The sequence below is a fragment of the Tigriopus californicus genome, chromosome 10, assembly GCF_007210705.1.
Source record: "Tigriopus californicus strain San Diego chromosome 10, Tcal_SD_v2.1, whole genome shotgun sequence".
NCBI classification, from domain to species: domain Eukaryota; kingdom Metazoa; phylum Arthropoda; class Copepoda; order Harpacticoida; family Harpacticidae; genus Tigriopus; species Tigriopus californicus.
Window position 1 is genome coordinate 5404091 of NC_081449.1, and position 25090 is coordinate 5429180.

General features: G+C 44.0%; 3 protein-coding genes across 5 annotated transcripts; 2 read left to right on the forward strand and 1 right to left on the reverse strand.

Annotated features, from left to right (window-relative positions):
* LOC131888862 (HEAT repeat-containing protein 5B-like) lies at window positions 1-24023 on the forward strand. Of its 2 annotated transcripts, none has more exons than XM_059237807.1 (16): window positions 1-175; window positions 425-740; window positions 1504-1703; window positions 1759-2402; window positions 2481-2658; window positions 2728-3168; window positions 3235-3629; window positions 6541-6748; window positions 6814-7110; window positions 17299-17600; window positions 17678-17870; window positions 19962-20303; window positions 20470-20609; window positions 20915-21101; window positions 21183-21358; window positions 21447-24023. In XM_059237807.1, the coding sequence occupies exons 2-16, from the start codon at window positions 451-453 to the stop codon at window positions 23817-23819; spliced, it is 6366 nt and encodes a 2121-aa protein (XP_059093790.1). In that variant the 5' UTR covers window positions 1-175; window positions 425-450; the 3' UTR covers window positions 23820-24023. The 2 variants fall into 2 exon arrangements, with proteins under 2 accessions (XP_059093790.1, XP_059093789.1); XM_059237806.1 differs by having other exon boundaries at window positions 444-740.
* LOC131888868 (probable serine/threonine-protein kinase dyrk1) lies at window positions 3644-6504 on the reverse strand. 2 transcript variants are annotated; one of them, XM_059237812.1, is made up of 5 exons: window positions 5345-6504; window positions 4641-5166; window positions 4526-4570; window positions 3973-4176; window positions 3644-3912 (listed from the first exon to the last, which is right to left on the reverse strand). In XM_059237812.1, the coding sequence occupies exons 2-5, from the start codon at window positions 4853-4855 to the stop codon at window positions 3675-3677; spliced, it is 702 nt and encodes a 233-aa protein (XP_059093795.1). In that variant the 5' UTR covers window positions 4856-5166; window positions 5345-6504; the 3' UTR covers window positions 3644-3674. The 2 variants fall into 2 exon arrangements, with proteins under 2 accessions (XP_059093795.1, XP_059093797.1); XM_059237814.1 differs by lacking the exons at window positions 4526-4570; window positions 4641-5166; window positions 5345-6504 and having other exon boundaries at window positions 3973-4508.
* LOC131888866 (NAD-dependent protein deacetylase sirtuin-2-like) lies at window positions 7181-8681 on the forward strand. Its single transcript, XM_059237810.1, has one exon. It carries the CDS (start codon window positions 7526-7528, stop codon window positions 8429-8431), a length of 906 nt encoding a protein of 301 aa, XP_059093793.1. The 5' UTR covers window positions 7181-7525; the 3' UTR covers window positions 8432-8681.
* Window positions 24024-25090: the final 1067 nt, after the last annotated feature.

Sequence of the window (25090 nt, forward strand, 5' to 3'; positions counted from 1 at the left end):
GCCAAATCCACTAGGACTCGCTGTGACATGGAGTGACGTCCGATTTCTCTCTGAAAGTCTGGACACTTCCCTCATCGGTCGGTTCCCCGTTACCCGCCAGACCCCAATCCGCGCCGCCCGCCTGGAGCCCCATCCCCCGCCCACTCACTCGGGGGCGTTTCACGGCCTATTCTGCGTAAGATACAACCCTTTCAACTTTTCAACTCCGCCGCGTTGAGCTCGTCTGAGAATTTAGTAGGGCCGTGTGTGTACTTGAAGCCCGTCCATACCAAGTCAATGATGAGTTTGGACCAAACTTGGTCATGACTCGGTCCTTCCCAACTGATGAGAGCTAGTTCTCTTCAAACTTGAAAGGGTGATGAGCCTAAGTTGTGAGGTCGAAGACAGTAGTTCGAATAGTAGAATGATTTTCATTATTTTCCAGCCTGTCTGGCTTGATTTAGTTCCAGGATGGAGAGCTTATCCCGGCAGAGTTTGACCTTGGACGAGGTGGCCTTGGCCCGGATGGTTGAGGCCAAACGAGCCGTGTTTGTCTACGAGTGGTTGCGTTATCTGGATCAGGTGCTGCCTACGGTGGCCCGCCCCGAGATCAAGACCAAGCAGAAGGTGTTGGTGGGCCAGCTTTTGGATCTGATTCGACAAGGCGTGTTGGGCCCGCCCTCACGAGTCTTGGCGGCCCAATGTTTGACCACGTTATTCCGTGTGGGCGACACGTTTCTGCTCTTTGATACGATTAACAAGTAAGCCATTGACAAGACTTCAGAAAAACCATTGATCAAGTAAAGGCCAGGGCCAACGGTGAAAATTTGAATTTGATGCCCTGATGTGGGGTCTGACGGATCTTACATTGATACTGTGGAATTTTAAACTTTCTACTCTCTTTTGTTAATGGCAGAAGTTAATGGCGGAAGATTTTAAAGTAAATAGCGGATTACTTAGTCTCCATTTTCGGTCTATACCGATAAATTCTATGATGTTCGCGGTCATGTTTATTTCATTCGGTTAGATCCTGTTTCAAGAGTCTTTAGATTGATCAAACCTGAACCAAAGCACATTTGCTTGAAACAGAAATTTACCCAACGAAAATTATAAAACATACCTGAGGACACTTTTCAAAAGCAGAGAACCGCAGGAACCGAAAACATTTTGAATGAATGAAACGGTTTCTAGTAATCAAGGTTCAGGACCATCAGAATTGATGGGCCCATTCAAATGAAAACATCCGAAAATATTTTTTTCTTCAATTTTACGTCAACATGCCCTAAAACCCAAAAATAAGGTGGAAACAAAAAAAGGTGTGCCAAGCATATATTTTTGGTCTTGTTATTATTCTATATGTTATATGGCGATATCGGACCTGCACTAGACTCAGCCGTTTTAACCGCAAACTTTTAGTTCAGTGTTTTGACTTTGGCTTTGTTTGTGCTCTCCTCTATTTATTCCCATTTAGAGATTAACTCGATGACTGAGGGAAACAGATTAATTTCCATTCTTTTTCCGCAGATGTAACGATTGGTTGAAGAACAAGGACGATTCCCCGAGTTTTCTACCCACACGTTTGGGTGCGATTTGTGTGTTGGGTCACATGTACGAGACGCTCGGTCGGATGACGGGTCGGAGTTATGAGGAAACGGTTCAAGTCTTGAACAAAGGTCTCAAGAATGCCGAGTCCCAAATCCGCATGGAGACCATGGTGACTTTTGGTGAGTGCCTCAGTGATGAGATGCATAAGAGAATCACGACGTTCAATGGTTGCAGGCAAAGTTTGCGAGGGATTGGGGACAGCCGCGTCCAACATTCATCGTGATATCTTCAAATCCGTGCGTTCCACCCTGGCGGATAGAGCTCATATTGTACGTGCCGCTAGTGCTCAATGTCTGCTTGTGATGTCGCCCTACGCCACGTTTGTCACCACCACCGAATTGGAAAATGTGGCCACCATGTGTTTCCGAGCGTTCGAAGGGGCTAGCTACGAGACCCGGAAGGCCGTGGCCAAATGCTTGGGCACTATTCTGGCCAATACTCAACAGGAGGACCCGTTTTCGAAAGGTCGAAACTCTGGCATGATGATTCAACGGGCTAAGAAGGGCCCAACAGCGGGCAACACCAATAAACGATTGCCCTTGGGCGATGTCTTAGCAATTATCATGCAAGGCTTTCTGAAAGGTGGATCATCCGGGTCTGGCTTGATCAAGGGCGGATCTACTCCGGTCAGTCAAGATGTCCGAGTGGGTGTGACGCATTGCTATGTGATCATGGTCCAAACGTTGGGGCCGCAATGGTTGGAAAAAAACCTGAGTCAGTTACTCAACCACGTCCTGGAACTGGCTTCCCATCCCAAGGCTGCCACGTCCCATGTGGATGCGGTGTATTCCCGAAGATGCGTTGGGCACATCATTCAGGTATGAACCGTGGGGCAAGGAGTAACTCTGCTTTTGATATTCATTTTTTGAACATTGATTTTTGACGAATCCTTTTAGGTTCTGTTGGGTAAAATGTTGAGCGAGCAAGCTCAAATGGCTGCTTGTAAGGAGATGATTGCCATTGTGGAGAAACTCATGAGCTCGTTAGATGTTCACTCCGAAAACACAAAGGATTCGAGTAATCAAGAAACACTTTTTTCGCAACATCTCATTGTCGTGGCTCTTCAGGAATTGGGTAAGCGAATGAGAAAATATACCAAAAATGTGTTGTCAGGGTTCCAAAATTAATCATCTGTCTGCAAAGGTACCCTATTTCAACGTCTCGGAACCGTATCGAGAACACTTATCGTCGATCATCACCTCCATTTGACCAATGTCTTGTGCTCGCTCTTGGTTCATCCTAGTCAAGCTCCCAGATTGGCAGCTTCCTGGTGTTTGAGATGTCTCTGTGTGGCTTCTCCCAGCCACTTGACTCCGATCCTCGACAGATGCTTAGAGGGACTGGAAAAACTGAAGGCATCTGCCGATGCCGTTTCAGGCTATAGTAGTGCCATTGCTGCCCTTTTGGGGGCGGTCAGATTGACCCCGTTGGGCATTCCTCATACTCGAGGAAAGATCGCATTTAACGTGGGCGAAGACCTCTTACGATCCGCCTCTCAAAATAGCCGATTGTCCAAAGAGAGGACCCAAGCTGGATGGCTGTTGATCGGTTCAGTGATGACGCTGGGACCGGCAGTTGTGAAAGGTGAACGAAAATACAATTGAATTTAAGAAGAGCTTGCGTCAATTTTGCTTTCTTCATTCTTTTCAGGCCTTCTCCCGAGAATGATGCTACTCTGGCGGAATGCATTCCCACGTTCTCAGAAAGAACTGGAATCTGAAAAATCCCGTGGCGATGCCTTTACATGGCGGGTTAGTTTGGAGGCTCGTTGTGGTGCCATGAGTGCCATCCATGCCTTTCTACTACTGAATGCCAATAACGGCCACATCTCGTCGGAATTAGTGAACGACGATACCATTCGACGATTGAGCGTTCCCGTAGAAGCATGTTTAAATTTGTGCTCCAATCTCGGATCTGTCCTCAAATCTTATCCCACGGAATTAAAGGCTTTGGCTGCCATGCTGAGGCTCCGCTTATTTGAAACCATTTCATTACTACCCCCCGGAACCTTGGAGGCCAACTACACTCAACTCCTTCGTCTTTTGGTAAGGCATACACATGCAATCATTTTGAATGTATTAATATGGAGGTTACAGTACAGCCACGTAATCGTTTTCATTGTAATGCCCCTCGGATTCTTGGCTGCTGTTTTTGTTTGCCAATACTGTTCTTTGGTAGTAATCGTTGTCCATCACAACTTCGCAGATGTAGTTAGATTCCAATTCTTGGGATTCTGGGCCCAACTCATGGTTCGATTTTTGCCCTGTTGGTTTGGGCAGACGTTGTTGTTGTTGATGTTGTTGTTGCTGTTGCTGTTGTCGTCTTTCTCTAAAAGTGTTAAAAAAAATGAACAAAGAACATGAGTACTTAGTAAGGTTTTTTTCTTACCGTCGTATCCAAAGAGAAAGGAAAATGACGCTTAAGATTAAAGCCCCAATGGCTATGTACATGTCATACTGCTTCCATTCAGAGCCAGCGACCGATTCCAAGGGGTTATTACATTGACCCTTGCATTTCAACTCTTCAACTTCTTCCATAATGCATGAGACATTTCTGCATTTCTGCAATTTCGAGCAAACCACGTGGGGAAAACTATTCCCATCATTGCCATTGGGTATTTGTTTTAGAATCTAGACTATGTTTCTAGCACGATTCTGACACTAAACGAAATAGTTTGGATCAGTAGTAGACCATTGCTATCAAAGAGGCTTTTTTTTATATGTTCCAGAATAGTTTTGATTGAAAATTTTCCCCGTCTTTAACAGCTTGTCGAACACCGTGGCCCGTGTCTTAGCCTCTCATGGGTTAGAGGAGCCTCACATACTGCCAATTGATGGTTCAAAATGTTGTTTCAATTTAGAAAAGGTTTAATTAATTACTCGTGTTGAGCTGAGCATGGCAAGTTTTTACCTAGTGACGAATCTAGATTCTAAAACGATACTTTGAAGAGCAAAACGTGTCACCAGTAAGAGTTGAATGATTTATACTAAAATCAGAGTACAAATAAAATGCAATTAGGCTTTCGCATTTATCAAAATATGACGATGGTTACGGACCTGGATTTTGAAACAATGAGCAAAAGCTTTTTGCACACAGCTGTTTCATTCTTATTAATCATTCTCAATGCAAGGATTGTGTTCGGTTTGATGTACGCATCTAGTTCGTACAATTTCGGCCTTTTGATTTCGAACCAGACTTCCTTCCCACAACTCAAATTTGCTGAGGGCACTAGTAAAGCAAACATGGCCCAATATATTACTCCTAATGCCATGACTTGTTCACATTTATTCACTTGGAGCAATAGTGATTTCAGTTTTTAGATGTAACTTTTGACACGAACTACGTTATCATTTATCGAGCTTCCGGTGTGGATGTTTTTGTCATCAAGAGGAAAAGATAATCTGAATATATTCTAAAATCGTAGTCTAAATTCAATCAACAGCCTCCGTGATCTCAATAGTTGGAAATTGATGGTTTGGTCGTTTGAGAGAACTTATTCCATTTATAATTGGTTTGGATGATTCGATTACTTTTTGGGATCCCTCCTGGAGTTCTTGCTCATCGATCCGTCTGTTGTAATACCTAAAATCATATTTAGCCATTCATTAATATTTAGTGCTAGATTTCTCATAAGAATATTCATGATACGATTCCATGAATATAATGTGGCTATGAAAAAATGTTGCTGTTTGTTTGGAAAATACCAGTGATTAACTTCCTTTCATTGTTAAGATTAGAATGGACTAAAAACATTACTCACCAAATTCCAACCCCAACCACAACCACACCCATAATAAGTCCACCAATTCCGAAGGCCCAATGTGAAGCCTCAATTTCTGAGGCATTCGATGTTGAGGGTCGATCGTCTTTTGAAACGACCACCATTGAGTTTTTGCAAAACGCCCTACCCGTTTTGAGGCACACCATCCCATTGAGGAGATCATTTTGGGTGATCCTGGGATTAAAACACATTCCGGATTGTCGAACGTCCCCGCAGTTCATTGACAGATATTTGGCATAATGCATATCATCCTGACCATTGTAGTGGAATTGCTCCTCCACGTCGACATATTCCCCTTGAACGGGATTCCCTTCCTCTTGGTCAAGTTGCTGACATCGAAGGTACACCTTAAAATGAGTGCTGTTGACTCGTCCAAGAGTGATAAGGCTCGGGATGTATTTTCCGTCCTGAGGAACTTTGTTCCCGGCACAGTCTAGAGTCAAACTAGGCATGGTTGGCAAGTTTAATGCTCCCGAAAGGCTTTGGATCCAAGAGATAACTAGAATATGCTCCAACTTCATGATTTCACTTCGTGTCAATGATGATGTGAAGAGCCTCCACAATACGCAAAACTGTGCGTATCCTTGAAGCTTCTATCTAAACTCATCCACAGATGGGCACACGAGAATAGCTGACTCTTTGAAGGCTTCATTGAAAATAGACAAGTTTGGCTCCAGTTCCAAAACGCCGGTCCATTCATACATGCCTGTTCGGAAGTGATCAGCTCTGATTGATGCAAAAACAATCATGGCATGGGGTGGAACTGTGTTTCTCGAGGGCTTGCTTCAACCTAATTTGCCACTTGATCAACTCCATGGCCATGCCAACTCTCCTTGTGGACGAAGAGCTGTGTGTACGTCTCTCGCCCTTGGCTTCATCTTTCTCATTTTCATGGACCTCGTATGTAGACATTTCTAGAGAGATCCAGAGCTCATCAGCTATAGGGGAAACAAGCTAATGTGCATAAGCAAAAACAATGTGACGCCACAAGATTGTTCCGTTCCTACCGCCGAAAAAGGAGACTACAGTAAATGAGAATTGATGGGGACTTGTTTGGAAGTTGTTATGTCTTTTTTCCTCTTCCCAAGCATTATGTGAATCTTGATGTTAAATCACGATTTCGATCATTATCAAAACTCTTATTCTTATTTCGTGATTCTATTATGTTTACCTAGGTTGGGGAGTTTACACTTTCCGATGGCAACTCGACGTCCACTTCACTTCTCAGATCGTTTTGTCACATTGAGGACTCTGTCATTTTGGGTACCAGATTTCAAGATGCGGAAGAAATCATCATCGAAGAGCAACTGTTGGCCAACAGCGCTTCGGGTTCGGGAGCATTGGAGCACGATTTGTGCAGCCTATTTAGACCTTTAGGAAAAGGTAACGATACTGTACCATAACAGAAAATATGTTCAACTCTTAAACTGTCCATCATATGTTTTCAGATAAATTAAGTGTGCCAGGCCCATTGCCCTTGGGGGTTTCGGTGGTGGATCAATCAATCATTGTGTTCGGATTAGTATTTCCCAGAGTGGCTCAAAAGCATCGATTGCAAATGTTGGACCACTTCAGTGAGCATATCAAGCAACAATCGAGCAAAAGTGCCAAGAACGCCCCCATTGCCGAGGCCATTCAAATGAACATCTTCACCGCGGTCCTGAGCAGCCTCAAAGGTTTAGTGGAGGCCAAAACCAAACTGGCCCAGGATGACGTGAGGAAGGCCGCTGTAACCCTGATAATAGGTAGGACACTTCTATTTCTTTTATGACAGGCTTCATTTTCTCATGACCACCTGCTTTCGTTGATCAAGCACAGTAGGCTAAGCGATAGTAGGCCTTATCTAGGAAGGCGTCGAATTCCTGTCAATGTTATCGAAGCTATTCTACATCTAAAAATTCCCAAAGAGTCTCTCAAACCAGTCTCTCTGCTACAAATCAGCCTCAAAGCAATGAATGTCACGCCAAACCTAACTCTACATTCCTCAAGTTGAGTGCCACTTTGGCGTCATATTTGATTCATAACTTGATCACTTGTTTTGTTGTCTCGCGTGAACTTAAGTTGGATAATCTCGTCTGGTTTTGGAAGAACTAACGCGCGTGTAGATTCTTGAAAACATCTACTCAAAAGGGTTTGGTCCTACTTACGAGTTGAGATAGAATGGGGACCACCCATTCGAGTGAGACAAACTTGGATGAAGTGTGCCAAAAGCTCAAGTCTGGCCATTTCAAGAATGTGGTGATCATGTGCGGTGCCGGAATTTCCACCTCGGCCGGTGTGCCCGACTTTCGATCTCCTTCCATGGGGCTCTACTTCAAGCTCAAGAAATACAATCTACCCTACCCGGAAGCGGTCTTTGAGGGGAGTTACTTTAGACAAGATCCCAAGCCCTTTTATTCCCTAGTTCGGGATATCTTTCCTCAGGAGCTCGTGCCCACTCCGACTCATCGGTTCTTGGCCTTGCTCCATCAGAAAGGATTCCTCCGACGGGTATACACCCAAAATATTGATGGCCTTGAATTTGCGGGAGGTCTGCCGGAAGAAAAAGTGGTGGAGGCTCACGGAACCTTTCATAGGTGTCATTGTTCCTCTTGTCAAAAAACTTTCTCACTGCCTTGGCTGCAGAACGAAATATTCCATCCAGAGCGTAATGACGGCGTGCCAAAATGCGATTGTGGGGGTGTGGTTCGACCGGATGTAGTTTTGTTCGGCGAGGCCATGCCGTCGAGGTTCTTTGATTTGTGTAACGAGGATTTTGAGCGTTGCGATTTGCTGCTGATATTTGGAACATCCTTGGCAGTTGCTCCTTTTAATGGACTTTTTGCCAAAGTGGGTGGAGATGTGACCCGAGTATTTATCAATCGAACCAAACCAGGTTCTTTGGGAGTTCTCTCTCGGATTTTGGGTTTGGGCCACAGAGTTTCATTGTCGGAAGCCACTGACCTCATTGAGCTTGGGGATTGTGACGAAAAAGTAGAAGAGATATGCTCCAAAACTGGTTGGACAGAAGACCTCAGTATGATCCCTATTAGTCCTATCAAAATGTCCTCGAACATTGATTCTTAAATAGAATAAGGACGAATCTCAAACCCTTCATCAAAATCAAAGCCTAGATAGGGCCTATTGTTTGCGATGAAAATTAGCGTATGTGGAATAATAAAAGACTAAACAAATGAAAAGCGAAAGACAAACATGGCGAATATTCTAAAATGAGGGTGCATAGTTATTGATTTAGACTTAGTTACATAGACCTTGGTTAGATCTGACGTTGATTGGAGCTAGTTGGAGCTAATAGCACTCATGGATGACACTCGAGAATCTTTAGTTGACGCTAGCTCATTCATTTTGCGCCTTTGTTGGGCTGAGTTTTGAATCTTTACGTATATCTTTTGACACAAGCCTTTGATTGAAACTGACTAAGACGTTTTCAGTCCAAAACAACCAAACGCAACTGAAAGAGAAATCATTTGATTAATCAGGGTAGAGGTTGACAATTTTCCCGCCTACCAGTCCTTGCCCTGTGATAATGTTGTCCTTGTATTGGCCCATCGTTTTTTGCAGACTTCCTTAACGTTGCTGGGAATGTAATTTCCTGCACTTTCAAGAGAAAGATTGAACACCATTATTTCACTTGACATTTACAAAATATCTGATTAGCCAACGAATTAGATTTCGTGAATCTGACTAAGCCTTGAAGATGTTACACTTAATACTTGCCCACGGATCAACGCCTCCAATGTTGGCTCCCGAGCAAGAAGAGGTTTTATTGTACATGGTGGATTTTATAAGCTGTTACAGAATTTTGGCAAAAGTGACTATGGCTTAACTATTTACTTGCAAAATTGGTGCCCCAATCGCCAACGGCATTCGCTTTGCATTGAAACCATTGCGACACTTGTTGAACAACAACTTTTAAAGGACGGAAGCCGAGGTTAGCAAGTCATTTCCAGTGACAGTACAGAGCGTGCCAGCGGTGAGGCTGAAAGTGGGTGTTGTCTGTTAATAGTTATGCTGAAAGGATGTTCATCGAAGAGCCTAAATCCAGAATCTGCCGTATCTAGAGCAATTTTCAAAGAGGCAGACATGCTTTTGTTTGTAACACTTTATCCCGTCCACCCTGTGACTAGCCTGGATTCACAAAGGCTTTAAGGTGCTCTTAAAACCCACGTTAAGCCTCTACGGTCACTAGAATTGACCCTAAAACCTGGTTTGGGACAAAGCTCATGGATGCTTTTGAAGACGTACAGTATCAGATACCTTTCGTACCTTCTTGGAATACTGTATAATCCCAGCCTTTCTAACCTCTCCCAATACGAAAGCTCTCATTCTTGTGATGTTTCTACTAAAACTTTTTTGGACCCGTTCGACCTTCTGCAATGCAAACTTGCTGTACCCAATTATTCAAGATGTGGCTGAACAATCGACTTGTACAGAGTTAGCATCGTGACACTATCTTTGGACTTAAATGGCCGATATATCCAACCACACGTTTGAAAAGCTTTGCCTACCTTCAACTAGATATACTCATGGAACTTTCCATTATTTTGGAGGACTACATCTCAATCCCTTACGGATGAGATCAGGTTGATATATTTACCTCCATTATCTTCAAATGGAGTGTTCAAAGGCCCAAATGACCCAAAGGTCATATTACTCCCGGCGACCAAAGAGTTGTTGTACAAAGTTAATGGCATCATTACCAAATTTCAATTGGATATGCTCATCGAACTTTCCGTTATATTAACTACCCCTGACATTCATGAACGAAGATCGTTGAGTATACTTACCTCCACCATCTCCGAGTGGCGTTTTCTATGTCGTCGACCAAGTGTCATTGATCGGAATTTCATTCTATTCAAGGCCATATTTATTCCTCTCAGTAACCCAAGAGTAGGTTTGATCAAGGACCTTTACCAAACTACTAATTTTCTATCATCAGTTTGGTAACCAATTTTGAACACTCTTGCTGTCTTTAATCATTATCACTTCAAATTCTTGGAAAGAAGGCTCGCAATCCAGAACTCATTTCAGAAGTCTAAACTCTAATGCGTTGGTTGATCAAATAACATATATAAAATTAAAGTGAAGTAAAATGAATACGTTTTTCGTCTTGAACTGATGGGAATTCCATTCCCAGTAGCGATAAGGAAGTCCGAAAAAATGAATAAAAATAATACGTCCTACGGCTTGTAGGTTTACTCTATCTCGAAGTATTTGGATAAAAAATGTCGAGACTCCCACTACGTGAAAACCATAACTTGTCAAGGCATGAATGTTTCGTGCAAAAAAAAAATAATCCTTCTCTTAAGTGAAATTTGCATTGAATGCTAGTATTACTCAGAACTCTTCCCCCTGAGTTATCGAAAAGCACTCCAACCTCTCAAAATCTTCAAAACGATGTTTTCAAGTTATCAAGCATACCAATGCAACTGATTTACGAGAGATGATGGCGGTTCTTCGCTTAATCTTGTCTGTTTCACTCACATCCGGCTATAATTCAATTTGGTACGAGGTTGGCCGTCAGATCCTACTTGTAAATCCGTGTTCGTACCAGCCTCAAGCATTAATAATTAAATTTGCCTCTGTTCCTCTCCCTCTGCGACTCTCGCACTCACGGTCGCATCCTGGACCAGCCTCTTCTCCGCAGCAATTGAATCCCCGACCAGTGTTCAGTGTTCCACTGACATGTTCTTGAGGGAGCCTCTCGCTCTTCCTTGTTCCATCTCTGGCATATTTGGCATCCAGATTCCGTGGTTCTGTGGAACAGAGAACTGGAAACTCTGAGCCCCTCGTCTACTTGAACTTCATGTTCCGTGGGTCCAGAGGGAATGCTTGATTTAATTTCTACCTGGGTTATGATTTAATGCGTGTTTTTCGGGACAGGATGCTCCTCACGGTCTTGTTTCCATTTATCATTTTCATACTTTCGGGAGAAGAGATTTTTGCTCGAGCTTGAAAGTGACAAGATGATAGGTTTGCATCGCTTCTAGAGATGCATTTTTATTCCTGGGCTGAGATGGAAGGGGGATGTTCCTGTCCGTTTCCTTTCACATTGATTCTTTGTCCCGTGCGATGGCCTTTATTCCTCGATGAACTACTCTAACATTCTAGACATGATCCTCGTTCCTAAGTTAGAATGGAGAAAGAATGGGAGTTCCATGTTTTCTCCCAGGTTCTGCGATGGAGTCTACTCAGTATATGCTCGAGTTATCTTGCTTTCTATCTGCTTTTGGGGAGATGCACTTACCATCTAAGTAGAGCATATTGCCTCAAGCAATGCACCACTTAATCACATGAAGGATCATCGAACCAAAATTGTGTGTCAACAACACGCCTGTCCTACTTTTCTACACTGCATTTGTGCGAAACATTCATTCGTCTCCCGTTTCACTCTGTTTTTGTGCTGAAAAGCTCAGAACTTCATTGTCATTCTCTTGTTTGTCTATTTTCTACCGTTTTCTTTCCAATTTATTTCCTGCCTTCATCCATTTGGCTTGCTCTTCCTTCTCCTACGTTGCCTTTCCCGTTGTTGTTGCCATCAAAGTAATGGAAGAAGCCTTCTCGGTCTTTCCCCTTTCTTGCTGTACAGCCAGCTGCTGTCTCTTAAGGATGTCAGAATCTAGAAATGTTTTTCTTACTCCTCTCCTCCCTTCTCACCAATTCATCTCCTCCAAGTCTTTGGAGCTTGGTGTTCCCAGTTTCCACTCTGAAAAGTGGTTCAAGCACTCCTCACTGTGCACACTTGGAAGGCTCTGATCCAAGGGGAAAGAGGGAGAGAAGGGAAATGGAAGGAAGAAGAGAATCCTTCCAAACTCGATAGGAGAGGTCCTTCTACCATTCGACCAACCATCTCTCCCTCGTGGCACTTCGGCTTCCCCCTCCTTGTTCCACACTGAAAAGCGTTTGGATGGGCTATGGTATACTGTGTGTATCGTGGAACAGGAAAGTCGGTTCGCTCCACCTTGTTCCATGAAAGTCCCTAGAGCATCATCGGCTTCCTCAGGAGGCGAAAGATGAGAGCCAAGAAACGAGAGACGAACTGAGACTTTCTTGGATGGAAAGACGAAAATTTCCTGGGAAATCTTTTGCCTTTTGCCAGGCTGTTACGTCTCGTACAAATGGGTTTGGAGTACTTGAGAGCGGTGCCATAGCCTTAAAGTTTGTATCCTATTTCGTTGTTCCATTATTGGATCTTCCATTGTTAGCACCTGATAATTGGAGTTTGTCATATTTTTACGAGTCTCCTTATTTTTGGGCGTTTGTCTTTTGTCGTCTGCCAAGTAAGGTATACGAGCGAGGCCTATTGATTGGACTTGTCACTTGTCAGCACCCGGATCCCCTTGAGTTTTGTCTTGGAAAACCCGTTGTGCCTTTCCCCATTAGAAATGAGACAAGTTGCTTGTTGCCAGAAGTCTCTCTCTTCTCTCGCTTTCTTCGTAGCTCGTGTTCTTGTCAGTGAAGTTATCCCAACAGCTATTGTCGTTTAGTGCGAAATACCCTCTTGGGAATTTCTTGTCCGTCGCTCTTTATTGCTTCTACCGCTCTCCGCGGCGAAGCCTTGGAACCGGGAATTTTACGACTTTTGTCACGTCCAAGCTCATAATACTTGGAAGGTCCATTTTATTTTTCCACGAGAACCGTTATTTCTGCCAGAGAGAAAAAGAGAGGCTCTTTTTCTCTCCGTTCGAGTCAGGACAACCACCGACCCCAGACTCGTAATCGAAATCCCAGATTTTGGCAGAAGATAGCCGCCCCTACCACAGAGGACAGATAGATGGCCGCTACATACTATACGCCCAGGGAAGCTGAAGCATAGTCTCCTCATAGAGCCTTCTCTTTTCGCTTTCCCTCGCATCTCGAACCAAATGGATCTCGGTGGGTGCTTTTTAGAACGAGCGGTTCCCTTGGAACATTCTGAGTCGACGCCATGTTCGACTGAGATTGGAGCAAAAAGAGATGAGAGAGAGAGAAAGAAAGAGAGGGAATGGAAATGGCCATCCCGACTTGCGAGAGAGATGAGTACTTTTATGGTGCATATTATTAGTTCTACGCCAACGCAGTACACCATGGTACAAATGGAAATGGCGTGGTGGGCTCATCATTTCAGATGATTTGCATGGGGGATGGGATGAGACGGGTTAGACGTGCATGTCCAACACTGAGGAAAGAAAAGAAAATTCAATCCAGAGCCTGGGGGGGATATGGCTAATCCTGTGAGCTCAAAAAGCCTCCAAAGTCCAGCCATTGGACCCCTTTGGAAAAGGAAATAGGGAAACTTTCCGTGTTCCTAGGTTTGAAGAAATATTGAGTTTAGGAAAGTGTGCAAAGACCAAACGACGACGTCGAAGTCGACGAACATGCTCGACGACAACTTCAACAAAGGACTCTGTTTCCCCTCGTCGGCAGACTCCATGTACTACGAGGTGCTGAGTACAGGGTTCTACTTATTCTTCTTCCCTCCTCTCCTCGATCCTCCTCCTCCTTCTCCTCCTCCTCCGTCCTCCTGCCTTTGGTTCACTTGGGGTTGCATGCATGTGACTCGAGTTTTTGGTCTCGCTCTCGCTGCTCAGCCGAGGCAGTGGTTTGCGTGTGCGATATTATCGACATTTGGTTGTTCCCGTTGTTCCCTCGACTCCTCTGGATGAATGGAGGGAGTGTTGTTTTGGGGCGGGAGGCGGGAGACGGGCCACCAAGCTAGCAAGCAGCCATCACATTTGCGATGTACCCGATTCCGTACTGCCGGGTAAGAAGTGTACACTACTACATGTGTAGGCCAGCTCCTCTGATCTGATACCACTTGGATCGTGGGGACAACATGCACGTTTATGGTGATGCCGGCAGCGCGATCATAATCATGACTCTTGTGACGACGTTGGTCCAATCCCGGGTTCCTAACGTTAAACGTAGGGAACCAGAGAAGAGAGCTTGATAAAGAGAATAGACTTTGATTGATTGTCGTGTGGGAACTTGGAATAAAGTTTTAGCTAGACGGCAATGATGCACATTGTCTTACTCGGGATCTGTTGCCTTTACTAAACGAGCGGTAAAGTACAGATGAGCACTACGAATTCCCCACTCCCATCGAAATGAATGAGGAGGCAAAACCTAGATAAGAATTCAATACCAGTTCAGTGCTTACAGTGGCGTCTGTCAATTGAAGCTTCCCTCAATTTAGGCCTCTTCAGAAAAACATAATTATACCGTTCAAAAACGCGAGAGAGAGGAAACATTGAGAGAGAGAGCAGTGGAGCAAAGCTTGGTTTGACGGGATTTTTCTGAATCAGTAGGAACGGGGATTTTGTGAAAGCGAAGGCAGATGTTTCAGAATAGCTGTCCTTCAGCCGTTGGAGAGGGAGATAGAAAATGATTGATGATTGCTTATCCAGATCCAAAGCGATAGAAAACCAGATGTGGCGGTAGCCGATGTTTAGTTTCTCAGCTACCCGGCAGGTAAATGAAAACAATGGAGGAGTTCTAATTAAAACACAGTGTAATGATTTCGTGGAGCGAAAATAAACAGATCTTCGGGATGTTCTCGCTCTTTGGGGGGTGAAATTGGAGCGGTTTTCTCCAACAAAAGGTAGGATTCTTGAAGATGTGCCAAATTAGGCAGATTTATCTTGTCAGACTCCCAAGGAAAAATGGCCATGAGTGACAGGTTTTTTGAGAAGACAAAGCGAAAGCCGATGCACAGCACTCAGAATGAAGAAGCATTTCGACTTTTTTTTTTTCAACACAAAGCTTCGAAGGGAGAGAGAAGAATGTGTGGGTGAGGCTTGCAGAACGAGCGAGACAACGACATTCTTCCCTGAATCTGTAAATGGCCCAAATTCGACTCATTGTTCACTCTCACGAACTGCCGAAGAACAGGATGAAGACTGGAAATAGGGTTAAGGAGAACAAGAGGCAGAGACAGACGAAGGGGAATCGAGTCCCGGCAGAAACTAATGAAGGAATCCTACATCGTGAACGGCGAGGACGACGAAAACTACCACCACTCTTTCTCTACACTACCTACTATGCTGTTAGATGAGTCAGTTCTCACTGAGCTCCTACATTATATATTTTCCTCCTTAACGATGGATGCGAACGAAGCAAGCAAGGAAGGAGCTTTCGAAGGGAAGGAGCGTGGCTCGTGACTTCGAACCGTCGGGAGCGCCGCTGACTCCCGTTCAGGCAAGGACGCTGAGGCCTGAGGAGGCGGTTCTTCTGGAAGAGGTACTGTAATCATCCTCAGCAAGGGGGATCGACCCGAAATGCCCCCGAATGTCGTGGGACCCAAGGAGCGATCAATATGTTGTTAACGACGTCGTCGCCCTCGACGTCGTCCTCGTCGACGTGCGTAAGGACGAACTAACTAACGAACGAACGAACTTACGGTCTCGTTGTGGAGCATTGGGAACGCTACCCATTGAAGGAGGTGGCGTCGTCATGGCTGAAGACGACGTTTCTGATGGTGGATATGGATGTGGTGGTGGTGGTGGAAGTGGTGATCGCTTGGGAGCACACGAATGCTTTTGTGCTCCAAGGAGGTCCGCCCATCGCGGGGGATGGAGAAAATGTAGCTTAGATATTCAAATACAGATGGCGCCTGAAGTGCCACGAGCCTCATAGTGCGATGAAAACGTTGATTTATTAGTCTTTAAGAGTTCAAAATAGAAAATAAAAGCACCATTCGATTGGTAGTGAAAAGCTGTCTCCTTGGATATTTTACAATTTTACACTCGTATGCTTGATATCCCCCCATTGCCAAATTTGTCAATCGCTCGGAACTGGAAAATATCCTTGAGACACCTCGAGTGCCATTCAGATCTTTACTATTTCGATCAACTATACAACAAGTTCAACATTGAACTTATCTTGAGACCAGGAGCCCTGGTGTTAAAATATTCATGTAACCCACTTCATCCACATTCATTTATGTGTTTGATAATGATGCCACTCCAACCACCCTCATTGTGTACCTACCGGAGTAATGACTCGACCAAGTACATGCAAATTTCACGTTGTCAAAAGCAATGAATAATGAAAGAAAATGACAAGAACCTCCTTGGAGCATAAAATGAAACATGAGCTCCGTTTGTCCAAGATCAGACTTGTATGGCATGCATAAATATGGTTGGAGAATAAGGAAATTGACGGTGTTTTCCACACAAATGTTCTTTGAATCAGCATTTGGGTTTTGTTAGCTTGTTATTGTTATTACTGGTTCAAATGAAAGGTTAATCACGCAGCTTTGAGGCAACGGTTGCTTAGTTATTCTTACGTCAATGAGTTGTCATCTTTAATGAACTTGTTAAAAAGTACCATGGAATGAAAGCATCAACAAATTGATTAAGATACGCCAAGATTTGAACCATTAAAGGTCTGATTCTTCGTGTGACGTGAGCAGGATTGTCAAAATATGCTCTTTTTCTCGCCCAAGCCATGGCCACAAGGACCGATTCAAGTGCTGAACATGATAGCCAACTCATTTTGACCTGAGAAAATCGAGGTCGTTGCACCTTATTTGTGAGACTTCTATCAAAGTTTCAAATTGACACCATCAGGAGCTAAAAAGAAGGTCTTGAACTTCTTCGACAATAACTCCAAGGTGGAGCAAGTTCGAATTTCTTTTTCAAAGCAATTCGAAAAAGAAATCAATCACTCTTGAGGAAAATGCTAGATTGGCAAAAGTAATCGATCACTTCAATTCGAATGTTCTTGACAACCGTCTTATAGTCGATCGATGTGCATAATAGAACAAAATGAAGATGTCACAAATGTTTTTCCTCATTAACTAAATCCTTTGTACGTATGCCACTAACTAAGACCCATGATCAAATACAAAAGGATCGCAAGTGTGTCTGAAGCGCTTACACTTGCCACTTGCATACCGTATTTGACCGCAGCCGAGGGCAGATGAAAAATAAAACAATTCCCTTTTTCCTCAGGTGCTTTAACCTCGACCAATCCCATGCTAAGATGTGCGGCGGGTGAGGCCCTTGGCCGAATGGCCCAAGTCGTGGCTGACCCCAAATTTGTGGCCGAAATGGCGCAGAGCTCGTTTGATTGCCTAAAATCGGCGAGGGATGTGACCTCTAGAACGGGTCATTCCCTCGCTTTAGGATGTCTGCATCGTTATGTTGGAGGGATGGGATCCTCCCAGCATCTTCATACGTCGGTTTCGATCCTCTTGGCCTTGGCCCAAGACCAGGCCTCGCCACAAGTCCAAGTTTGGGCATTGCATGCGTTGGTAAATTGAGCTATAATAAATGAGCAACCATCTGTTACCCGTGTTTGAGCGGACAATTCTCTTTGGCATTGTTCCAGGCTTTAATTGCCGACTCAGGTGGTCCCATGTTCCGTGGATTTGTGGAACCAACTCTGTCCACCATCCTGAAACTGCTACTTAGTGTCCAACTCACTTCCTTAGAAGTTATGAGTTGCCTTGGCAGGGTTCTCTCCGCTCTCATCACCACAGTGGGTCCAGAATTGCAAAGCAATTCCAACGAAATTGCCATCGGTAAGCGGGAACATGCATTTCCATGTAGTGCTATTCATTCGGTAGTGTGGTTAGTCTCTTGGACTTTACGCGAGCTTGGGGTTCAGTTGACTTTGCCAATATAGGAGCAAATGCTCAAATGGAAAATGTTAGACGACGTTAAAAAAGGAGGGAGGAACTTGGTTGCAATTCGTCACTGCTGAGACGATTAAGAGAAAGTCGGCTCGGGGACAGGCCACCACGACCGATCTCAAGACCGAAATGGTCGCTCGTAATAAATCACGCGAAATAATAATCAAGGGTTCTCTGCTAGCATTCTGATTTATAGAGACTAATGATAAATTCTTTCCATGATAAAAAAAACCGATAGGAAGCTTTTTTGCCTTTAATTTTTGGTTGTAAGTGCAAACTGGCTGATTTTTTTTTCATTCAATGTTCAGAGGATCATAGGGTCTGCTAAAGATCTTGCAATTTTACTTTTCTTAGTTAATGAGTCGCGATTAATGACTTAATGTATGTATATTAAGGAACCATGGTAGCCGAGTGGTCTAATGTACTCGAAAGTGGCACGATATGTTACCCCAGAGGGCGTGGGTTCGAATCCCGCCTTCGGAGAAACATGTGGCCTTAGCTTCAATTTTTAAGATTCTTTTCTTCTGGTACTTTTATGTACTATTTTTTCGCTGAGTTACAGGGTGGAAAGAAATTAAGGGCCGCTCTTTGTCGCTTCTGAAAATCCTACCCCCTAACTCAAAGAATGATTTGATCAGATTGAATCTCCAGTTTTCATTAAAAGGGATTATTGAAAAACCCAACACCATACCACGAATGATCCGATTTTACTCCAAAGGAGATTAGTAACCTTCTGATGTTTAGCCACCTAAAGATTGAGTCTTGAAAATCCAGATTTCCGCCATCGGTCCGGTCTGTTCTAAAAGGATTTATGGCATTTCCATGAGGGTCTCCACTTTCCAATGGTTTGAGGATGAACACTGAAAGGCTCACTAACGTTCCTTGGTCTTTGCCGGCCTTCAGGACGCCCTTAGCCTTGGTTCTGACCTTCAGACTGCGCTCACTTGAATTTTCAGACATTGTTTTGACGGCATTTTATCAGAGGGCTACCCATCGCCTCCAGGATATCGTTTAACCATTTGTAATATGTCATTAGGTTCTTAACAATTCCTCTTAATGAATGCTTGTGGTTCAATGTCAAAAAAATCTTCGAGTAGGGAGGAATGTTGTGAAAAACAGCCATGGAGGCCCTTAATTTCTTTACACCCTGTAGGTCTTTTACTACGTAGATTTTTAGGAGGCCCAATGACTAATTCCGTTTGCTTTAAAATTCTAAAAGGTTTTACCATGACTATTTGGAACTAATTTTGAACACTATATTGCTATAGTCCCACGAAAGAAAAAGACGGTCACCAAAATAACTTATTTACCCTTTTTCAGCATTATTTTATTTTTGGAGCCTCTATTTAACCATTAAAAAATGTATTTCATTATGTGCATCTACCCGGATGATTTGTTGCTTAGAGATCCTGTTTTAACCTTAAAACTATACAGAAAATAAATCTCTTTTCTAGAGTAATCATTTTTTACCGAATTCTAGACACTTGAAATCTTTTGCTGGACTTTTTGCGAGGCAATTGATAAGTACAAATATCTAAAAACTACCCCGAATACAGGTTCTACTGAGGCCGCCCACCTTTGCACTGAATTAAGCTTGTTTGGTTGCTTTGACTTGAAATATTAGGGTAATAATTGTATTGAGCACGAGGGAAAATTCTTGGCAGTCCGTCTTAAAAACATAAGAACTTTGTGAAAGTCTATATCAGTCTTTTCCCTACACACAAAGATCAAGATATTTTTTATGCACATGTACAGCACAACAAAGGAATATTTCAAATGGTAGGAATGAAAAAAAAAAGATCTTTTTTTCCTTGTGTCCGTCTTCTAAACTTTGAATACCACAGTATTATGTAGGTTCCACTTCAATTCTCCTTCTCCGACATTGCTTGTACCTTCAATGTGTAAATGAAGGAAACAAACTCATTCACTAAGCAATGCCTTCTCCACCCAAGAGTATTGATTCAATTATCCCATTTCTAGCTCGCTCCTCGTTCTTATGTGCCGTTGCCATGCTCCAAAACCATCCTCATCCCGTAGTTCAGGCTGAGGCCATCCAATGTCTTCAGCAACTGCATATGTTTGCCCAACCTCCGGGTCCGTCTCGTCAAGGCCCCGCACCCGTGGACTTGGCCGTGCTCGTACCAGTTCTCGTTAGATATTTGCGATCCTCCCACCTTATACTGCGCCAAAGTGCCGTGAGCTGTTTTCGACAATTCGCTCAACGAGAGGCAAAAGAAGTTTGTGAACAAGCCATGACTTTAATCAACCAAGAGAGTCTCAAAGACACTCACAATTTGGATTCACTTCATTTCACCGACTCAGGTACTAGTCTCGAATGGGTCCTCTTCATTCGAATGGCAGCTCGGGCCATGAATTATTCATTTCCCTTTTGATTCCTGGTGGAGCCATGCTCCCTTCCACCTTTATTGATCATCCTTCTCCCCCCTTTTCTGTGGAATATGGAAATATTTCCTTCCTTCTTTTACAGGTCTGCCTGGGATCTTGTTTTCAATTTTGGACCATGAACTGGACCCATTGCTTCTGTCCAACATTCATGACACCCTTCTGTTCATTATGCAATCAATGGCCTCTGAGAACTTGACTTCATGGCTGAGTCTTCTAAGAGAGGTACGATGAGTTCGCTCAACAGTCTTTCTCGTTCGATCCACGAAAGCCATTTCTCGAAGGGGGAGAAGAAGGGAGAAAATTCGATACTTTCTCGACGAAAGAGCTCCCCTGTTCCTTCTCGCTGAAGTGACAGTTTAATGTGCAAAGAATGTGTGGCTTTAATTGACAATCAACGCGGAAGAGTAACTCATTCTCCACCGAGACCCAGGCTCAAGATCAAGCCAGAACAAGCTCATTATGAAGCCAGTTTGGGTCTGAGTATTTCTTTGACAAAGACTATATGCAGCAGCTTACTCTGATTGTAGGTCCTCACAATTCGAACCGAGGATTCGGGAAGCACCCAACCTGTTGTGATGGATGACGATAATGATGACAACGACGATGGGGATGATGACGAGGATTTCAAAATTGGAGAGGAATCGCGTGAAGCACTCCAACCGCGATGGCCAACCCGAGTTTTTGCGGCAGAGTGCCTGCGCCGGATTATTGAAGGTGATTAGAATTCGAGTGGGCCTTTAGAAAGTTTAATTGCTTAAATATGCTAATAGTGTCCTCATGACCATTTTGTTTTAGATTGCTGCCAGGGCAATCGTGCCCACTTTGACTTGTGCCTGGCGAAAGAAATGCAAATGACCCAAGCCAAGGGCGATTATTTGGTCCTTCACCTTTCCGAATTGGTCCGAGTGGCTTTCATGGCTGCCACGAGTGATTCTGACCCACTACGATTGGAAGGTCTGCGGACGATGCAGGTATTGATTGTTCTCCGCCGAAAGCACCACTTTGACTCAAATCAAGAACCATATCGGCTAAATTGAACTAAATTGAGTCTTCTTACAGGTCATTATTGAAAGATTTGGAGATACTCCCGAACCCGAATTCCCCGGACACGTAATTTTAGAACAATATCAAGCCCAAGTTGGGGCTGCCCTCCGTCCTGCTTTCACTCCGGACACGCCCAGTCACGTGACTGCAGCGGCTTGCAATGTCTGCTCTTCATGGATTGGATCGGGCGTGGCCCGAGATCTTAGTGACTTGAGACGGGTTTATCAATTGCTCGTTTCCTCCTTGGATAAGATCAAACCCAAGTCCACCCAGGCGCAGTTCTTCAACGAAAGTGCCTTAACCCTCGAAAAGCTGTCCATTTTGAAAGGCTGGGCGGAAGTGTACATCATGTCCATGAAGAATGAGATTTCGAACTTCAACTCAGAAAATGCGTTCTCGAGCAAATTCTCGCAAGCCGATGACGACGACTTTGCCGAATTCGACGACCAATCCTCGTCATCGGGGAGCAAGAATGAGGGATTGGCTGCATTGGTCCAAGAGGAGTTGCCCAGCCTTTCCAAGCATTGGTTGGCAGCCATGAAAGATTATGCTTTGTTGTCCCTTCCATCTGAATTCAAATCGCAACTCCCTCACGACGGGGGTGCATTCTACACGAACGATACCATTGAATCGGCTCGACCTCATTATCGAGCCACGTGGCCGCCCATTTTAGAAGCTGTGGCAATTTGGTTGACCTATGGACAAGGCTTTGAAAATGTTCAAAAGGAGAAATCAGACCTGGATGTCCAAGGGAGTGCGAATCTGGGGATAGGCCCGGCAAATGCCGCTGCCAACAAAAATGCTGACGATATCAACAAAGATCGATTTTATCTCCTATTTGGAATTTGTATGGAGGCCCTGTCGAATAACAGATCCGCTGATTTAAGCAAGGAGGAGGTTTCAAGTTGCCTGAAAGCTTTGAAGGCTTTGATGGATCATGCCAAGAATCGTCGTGACGTTCTGTATCAAGATCCCAATGTCTTGGTGGAACTTTGCAACGTTCTTCACCGAACCGTTCTCACCCGAGACAACGTTCACATTCAGACTCAAGTAATGAATGTCGTTCATTTGGTCCTGAAGGCCGCCAAGGAGCATTTGGACCAAAACAGGAAGAAGAAACAGAAAGAGCTTTCTGTGCCGGTAAATCAAGAACCTGATAATCTCCCAGAGTTAGATCTTTTGGGCGAAGGTGGTGAGAGTGGCAAGATCAGTCCCGAGTCATCCGTAGTATTTGCGACGCTAGAGGTGTGTCTCTGTGTTCTCGTCAGACACTATCCGGATTTGTCTCCCAGAGCGGCCAATATCAATTCCGTCATGGCAATGCAGGCCAAATCGCGCTTGCGCGGTCGTCTCATGAACGATGAACAATGCCAACTGATCGCTTTGGCGGTTCAGGCACTTTCGGGGTTGACCAAGCTCTGCTCTCCTAGAGGTGCCTTAAAAGTCCTACCGTCGATTTATTGGCTCATCACCGGCATCTTAAAAGAGGCTGCCTCAAAAGCGGTCATTGATGACGGAATTGTGTTGGCCTCTAATCCACAAATCACGTCATCGCTTCAGGGTTTGCGGACTTTGACCTCTTCCAATTACGCCCAAGACGAACGGAGTCGGAAGAAGTGGGCCGAACTCTCTCAGAGCACGTTGTTAAGCCTCGTGGATTTAGCCAAGACCGCTCCCAACGAGGATCATAAGATGGACGAGACCAGCTTGTTATTGGCAGTTGCCGTGTTCATCTTGAATTGTGATCCCGCGGTTGTATGTTCGCCGAATATCCAGTATCCTGCCATAAACGCCTTCTCACAGGCCTTCCAGTCTTCCAATGCCACTGTTCGATTGAAATGCGTCCAAACCCTTCAATCGATCTTCCGTCATCCGAAGAAACAAATCTCGTTGCCATATATCCACAGTCTGTTGCCAAAGATCCTCGAGCATCTCATGGGCGAATCCGCTCGAGCTGTGAAGACGGATGAGGACTTTCTGCATACCACGGAATGCTCGAGAATCGTGGAGAGTCTCTTGATGACTCTGCCCGAGCAAGACAAGAAAGCTCAGCTTCTAGCGCTTCATGTGCCCATTCTAGTCAGTCAATTATTGCTTGATGGAGACATCAAAGACGCGACGCACCTCCGACTGAGGCTTCACGAAAACGCCTTAAACAAACTGACTCAATTAGGGAAGTTGTTCCCTCAGGAAATCCGCGGGATTTTCACCCAACACGTGGAGCTGAAAACGAGATTAGAGGCCGCCATACGAATCAACCAAGCCCGAGTGCAAAATGCCAAGCATGAAGCCGCAAACGCGGCTTCTAATGCCCAACAGAGGAAAGTCCAAGATCACACACCCTCCATTAAACTTACAATGGATTTTAGCAAATTTGCAACAAAATGAACGACGAATTGGAAAAAAGGACAAGCAAGAGATTCAATGCTCTCAATTCAAGAGCTCATTCATCACAATAACTAGGAAATGAAATCAAGTTGAGCAATAAGACGAATGGATACGTAGCTATATTTATAAAACTACTTTGACGACGTCACTAAGACATGCCATTTTAGAAGCGTTACAAAATAAAGTTATTTATTATGTCCTTCACATGATACTGTCGTTCTTCCCCATTTCTAGTGCTTGTTAAAGTACATGCTTTAACAATCAACTTGCCTTAAATACAGCCGTAGAAAAACGACGAATCCTGTTCCCTGTTCGCAAGCAGACAAAGAACCATGTCTAATGGGGCTGGCCTTGCACAAGGATGAATAATTCACAGGCATAATGTTGGTTGAACATTTGCTTAGGCTGTTCAAGGGATATAAGTTTTCATTGCTTCGTCCTGACGAGCGCAAACGAGCTCAACTAATAAAGCAATGAGTACGGACTTAGTTAAAACCATCCAATTTCGGCAAACAAGTCTGATAACAAGGGAGGGGCAAAAAGTGCAAAACAGCAAAGCCTTTTAGAGACAAAAGGTGAAAAAAGGTATATCAAGATGACCTAAAAAATGGTGCAAAAGAGGCCGAAAGTGAAAAACGGTTCAAATAAAATCAACAAAGAAGGCATATTCATGTTTATTTTTCTAAGTGGTACCAATTTGCAAGGCGCCTTTGTAAAAAGTCAAGTTTTGCCTCAGTGTCGGGCAAGATTGACATGGATTTGTTTTGAATGAGGTCCTGGGAATGATCGATTCCTTTTACATATTTTTCCTTCTTCTAGCAGTAGATATTTGGGTCATGGATCTTATTGAAGAAGAAATGGAACTTTTCTTTTTCAAAAAAGATCATCGAGATAGTTATAGTATAAGTATCCTGCGTTTTTTGGGCTACTTAACTATCTTAACCCCTTGCTTAGCTTGTTTTTTTGGACTTAAACTGTCACGGGTGTCACACCAGGATTGAGAAACACGTGAAAACGCGTATGAGAAGTGCCAATGACAAGACTAACTACTTTTGGCCGTGAGAGTACTCATCTCATCCAAAACACCGTTTTTAGGCCAAATTAAAAAAAAGTGCTAAGTAAAACTAAAGAATTGCAAAAAGGGTTAAAATCGCAAATGTCTAAGAAAAGGGCGCTTTGGTGACAAAAATTCTTTTTTGCCCAATATGCCCCTTCCTACTAATACCCAGGAATGAATAAGTGCATTAAATCCGTTTGACATCGACTGACGT

Bases quoted from the DNA above. Each gene is read 5' to 3' on its own strand.
- LOC131888862 (XM_059237807.1), top strand. From the start codon at position 451: ATGGAGAGCTTATCCCGGCAGAGTTTGACCTTGGACGAGGTGGCCTTG. The intron at 6,749-6,813 runs GTAACGATACTG...ATATGTTTTCAG, and splicing joins ATTTAGACCTTTAGGAAAAG to ATAAATTAAGTGTGCCAGGC. The intron at 7,111-17,298 runs GTAGGACACTTC...CTTTTTCCTCAG, and splicing joins CGCTGTAACCCTGATAATAG to GTGCTTTAACCTCGACCAAT.
- LOC131888868 (XM_059237812.1), bottom strand. From the start codon at position 4,855: ATGGCATTAGGAGTAATATATTGGGCCATGTTTGCTTTACTAGTGCCC. The intron at 4,571-4,640 runs GTCCGTAACCAT...CTCTGATTTTAG, and splicing joins CTCATTGTTTCAAAATCCAG to TATAAATCATTCAACTCTTA. The intron at 4,177-4,525 runs GTATCGTTTTAG...TGATGGGAATAG, and splicing joins GACACGTTTTGCTCTTCAAA to TTTTCCCCACGTGGTTTGCT.
- LOC131888866 (XM_059237810.1), top strand. From the start codon at position 7,526: ATGGGGACCACCCATTCGAGTGAGACAAACTTGGATGAAGTGTGCCAA.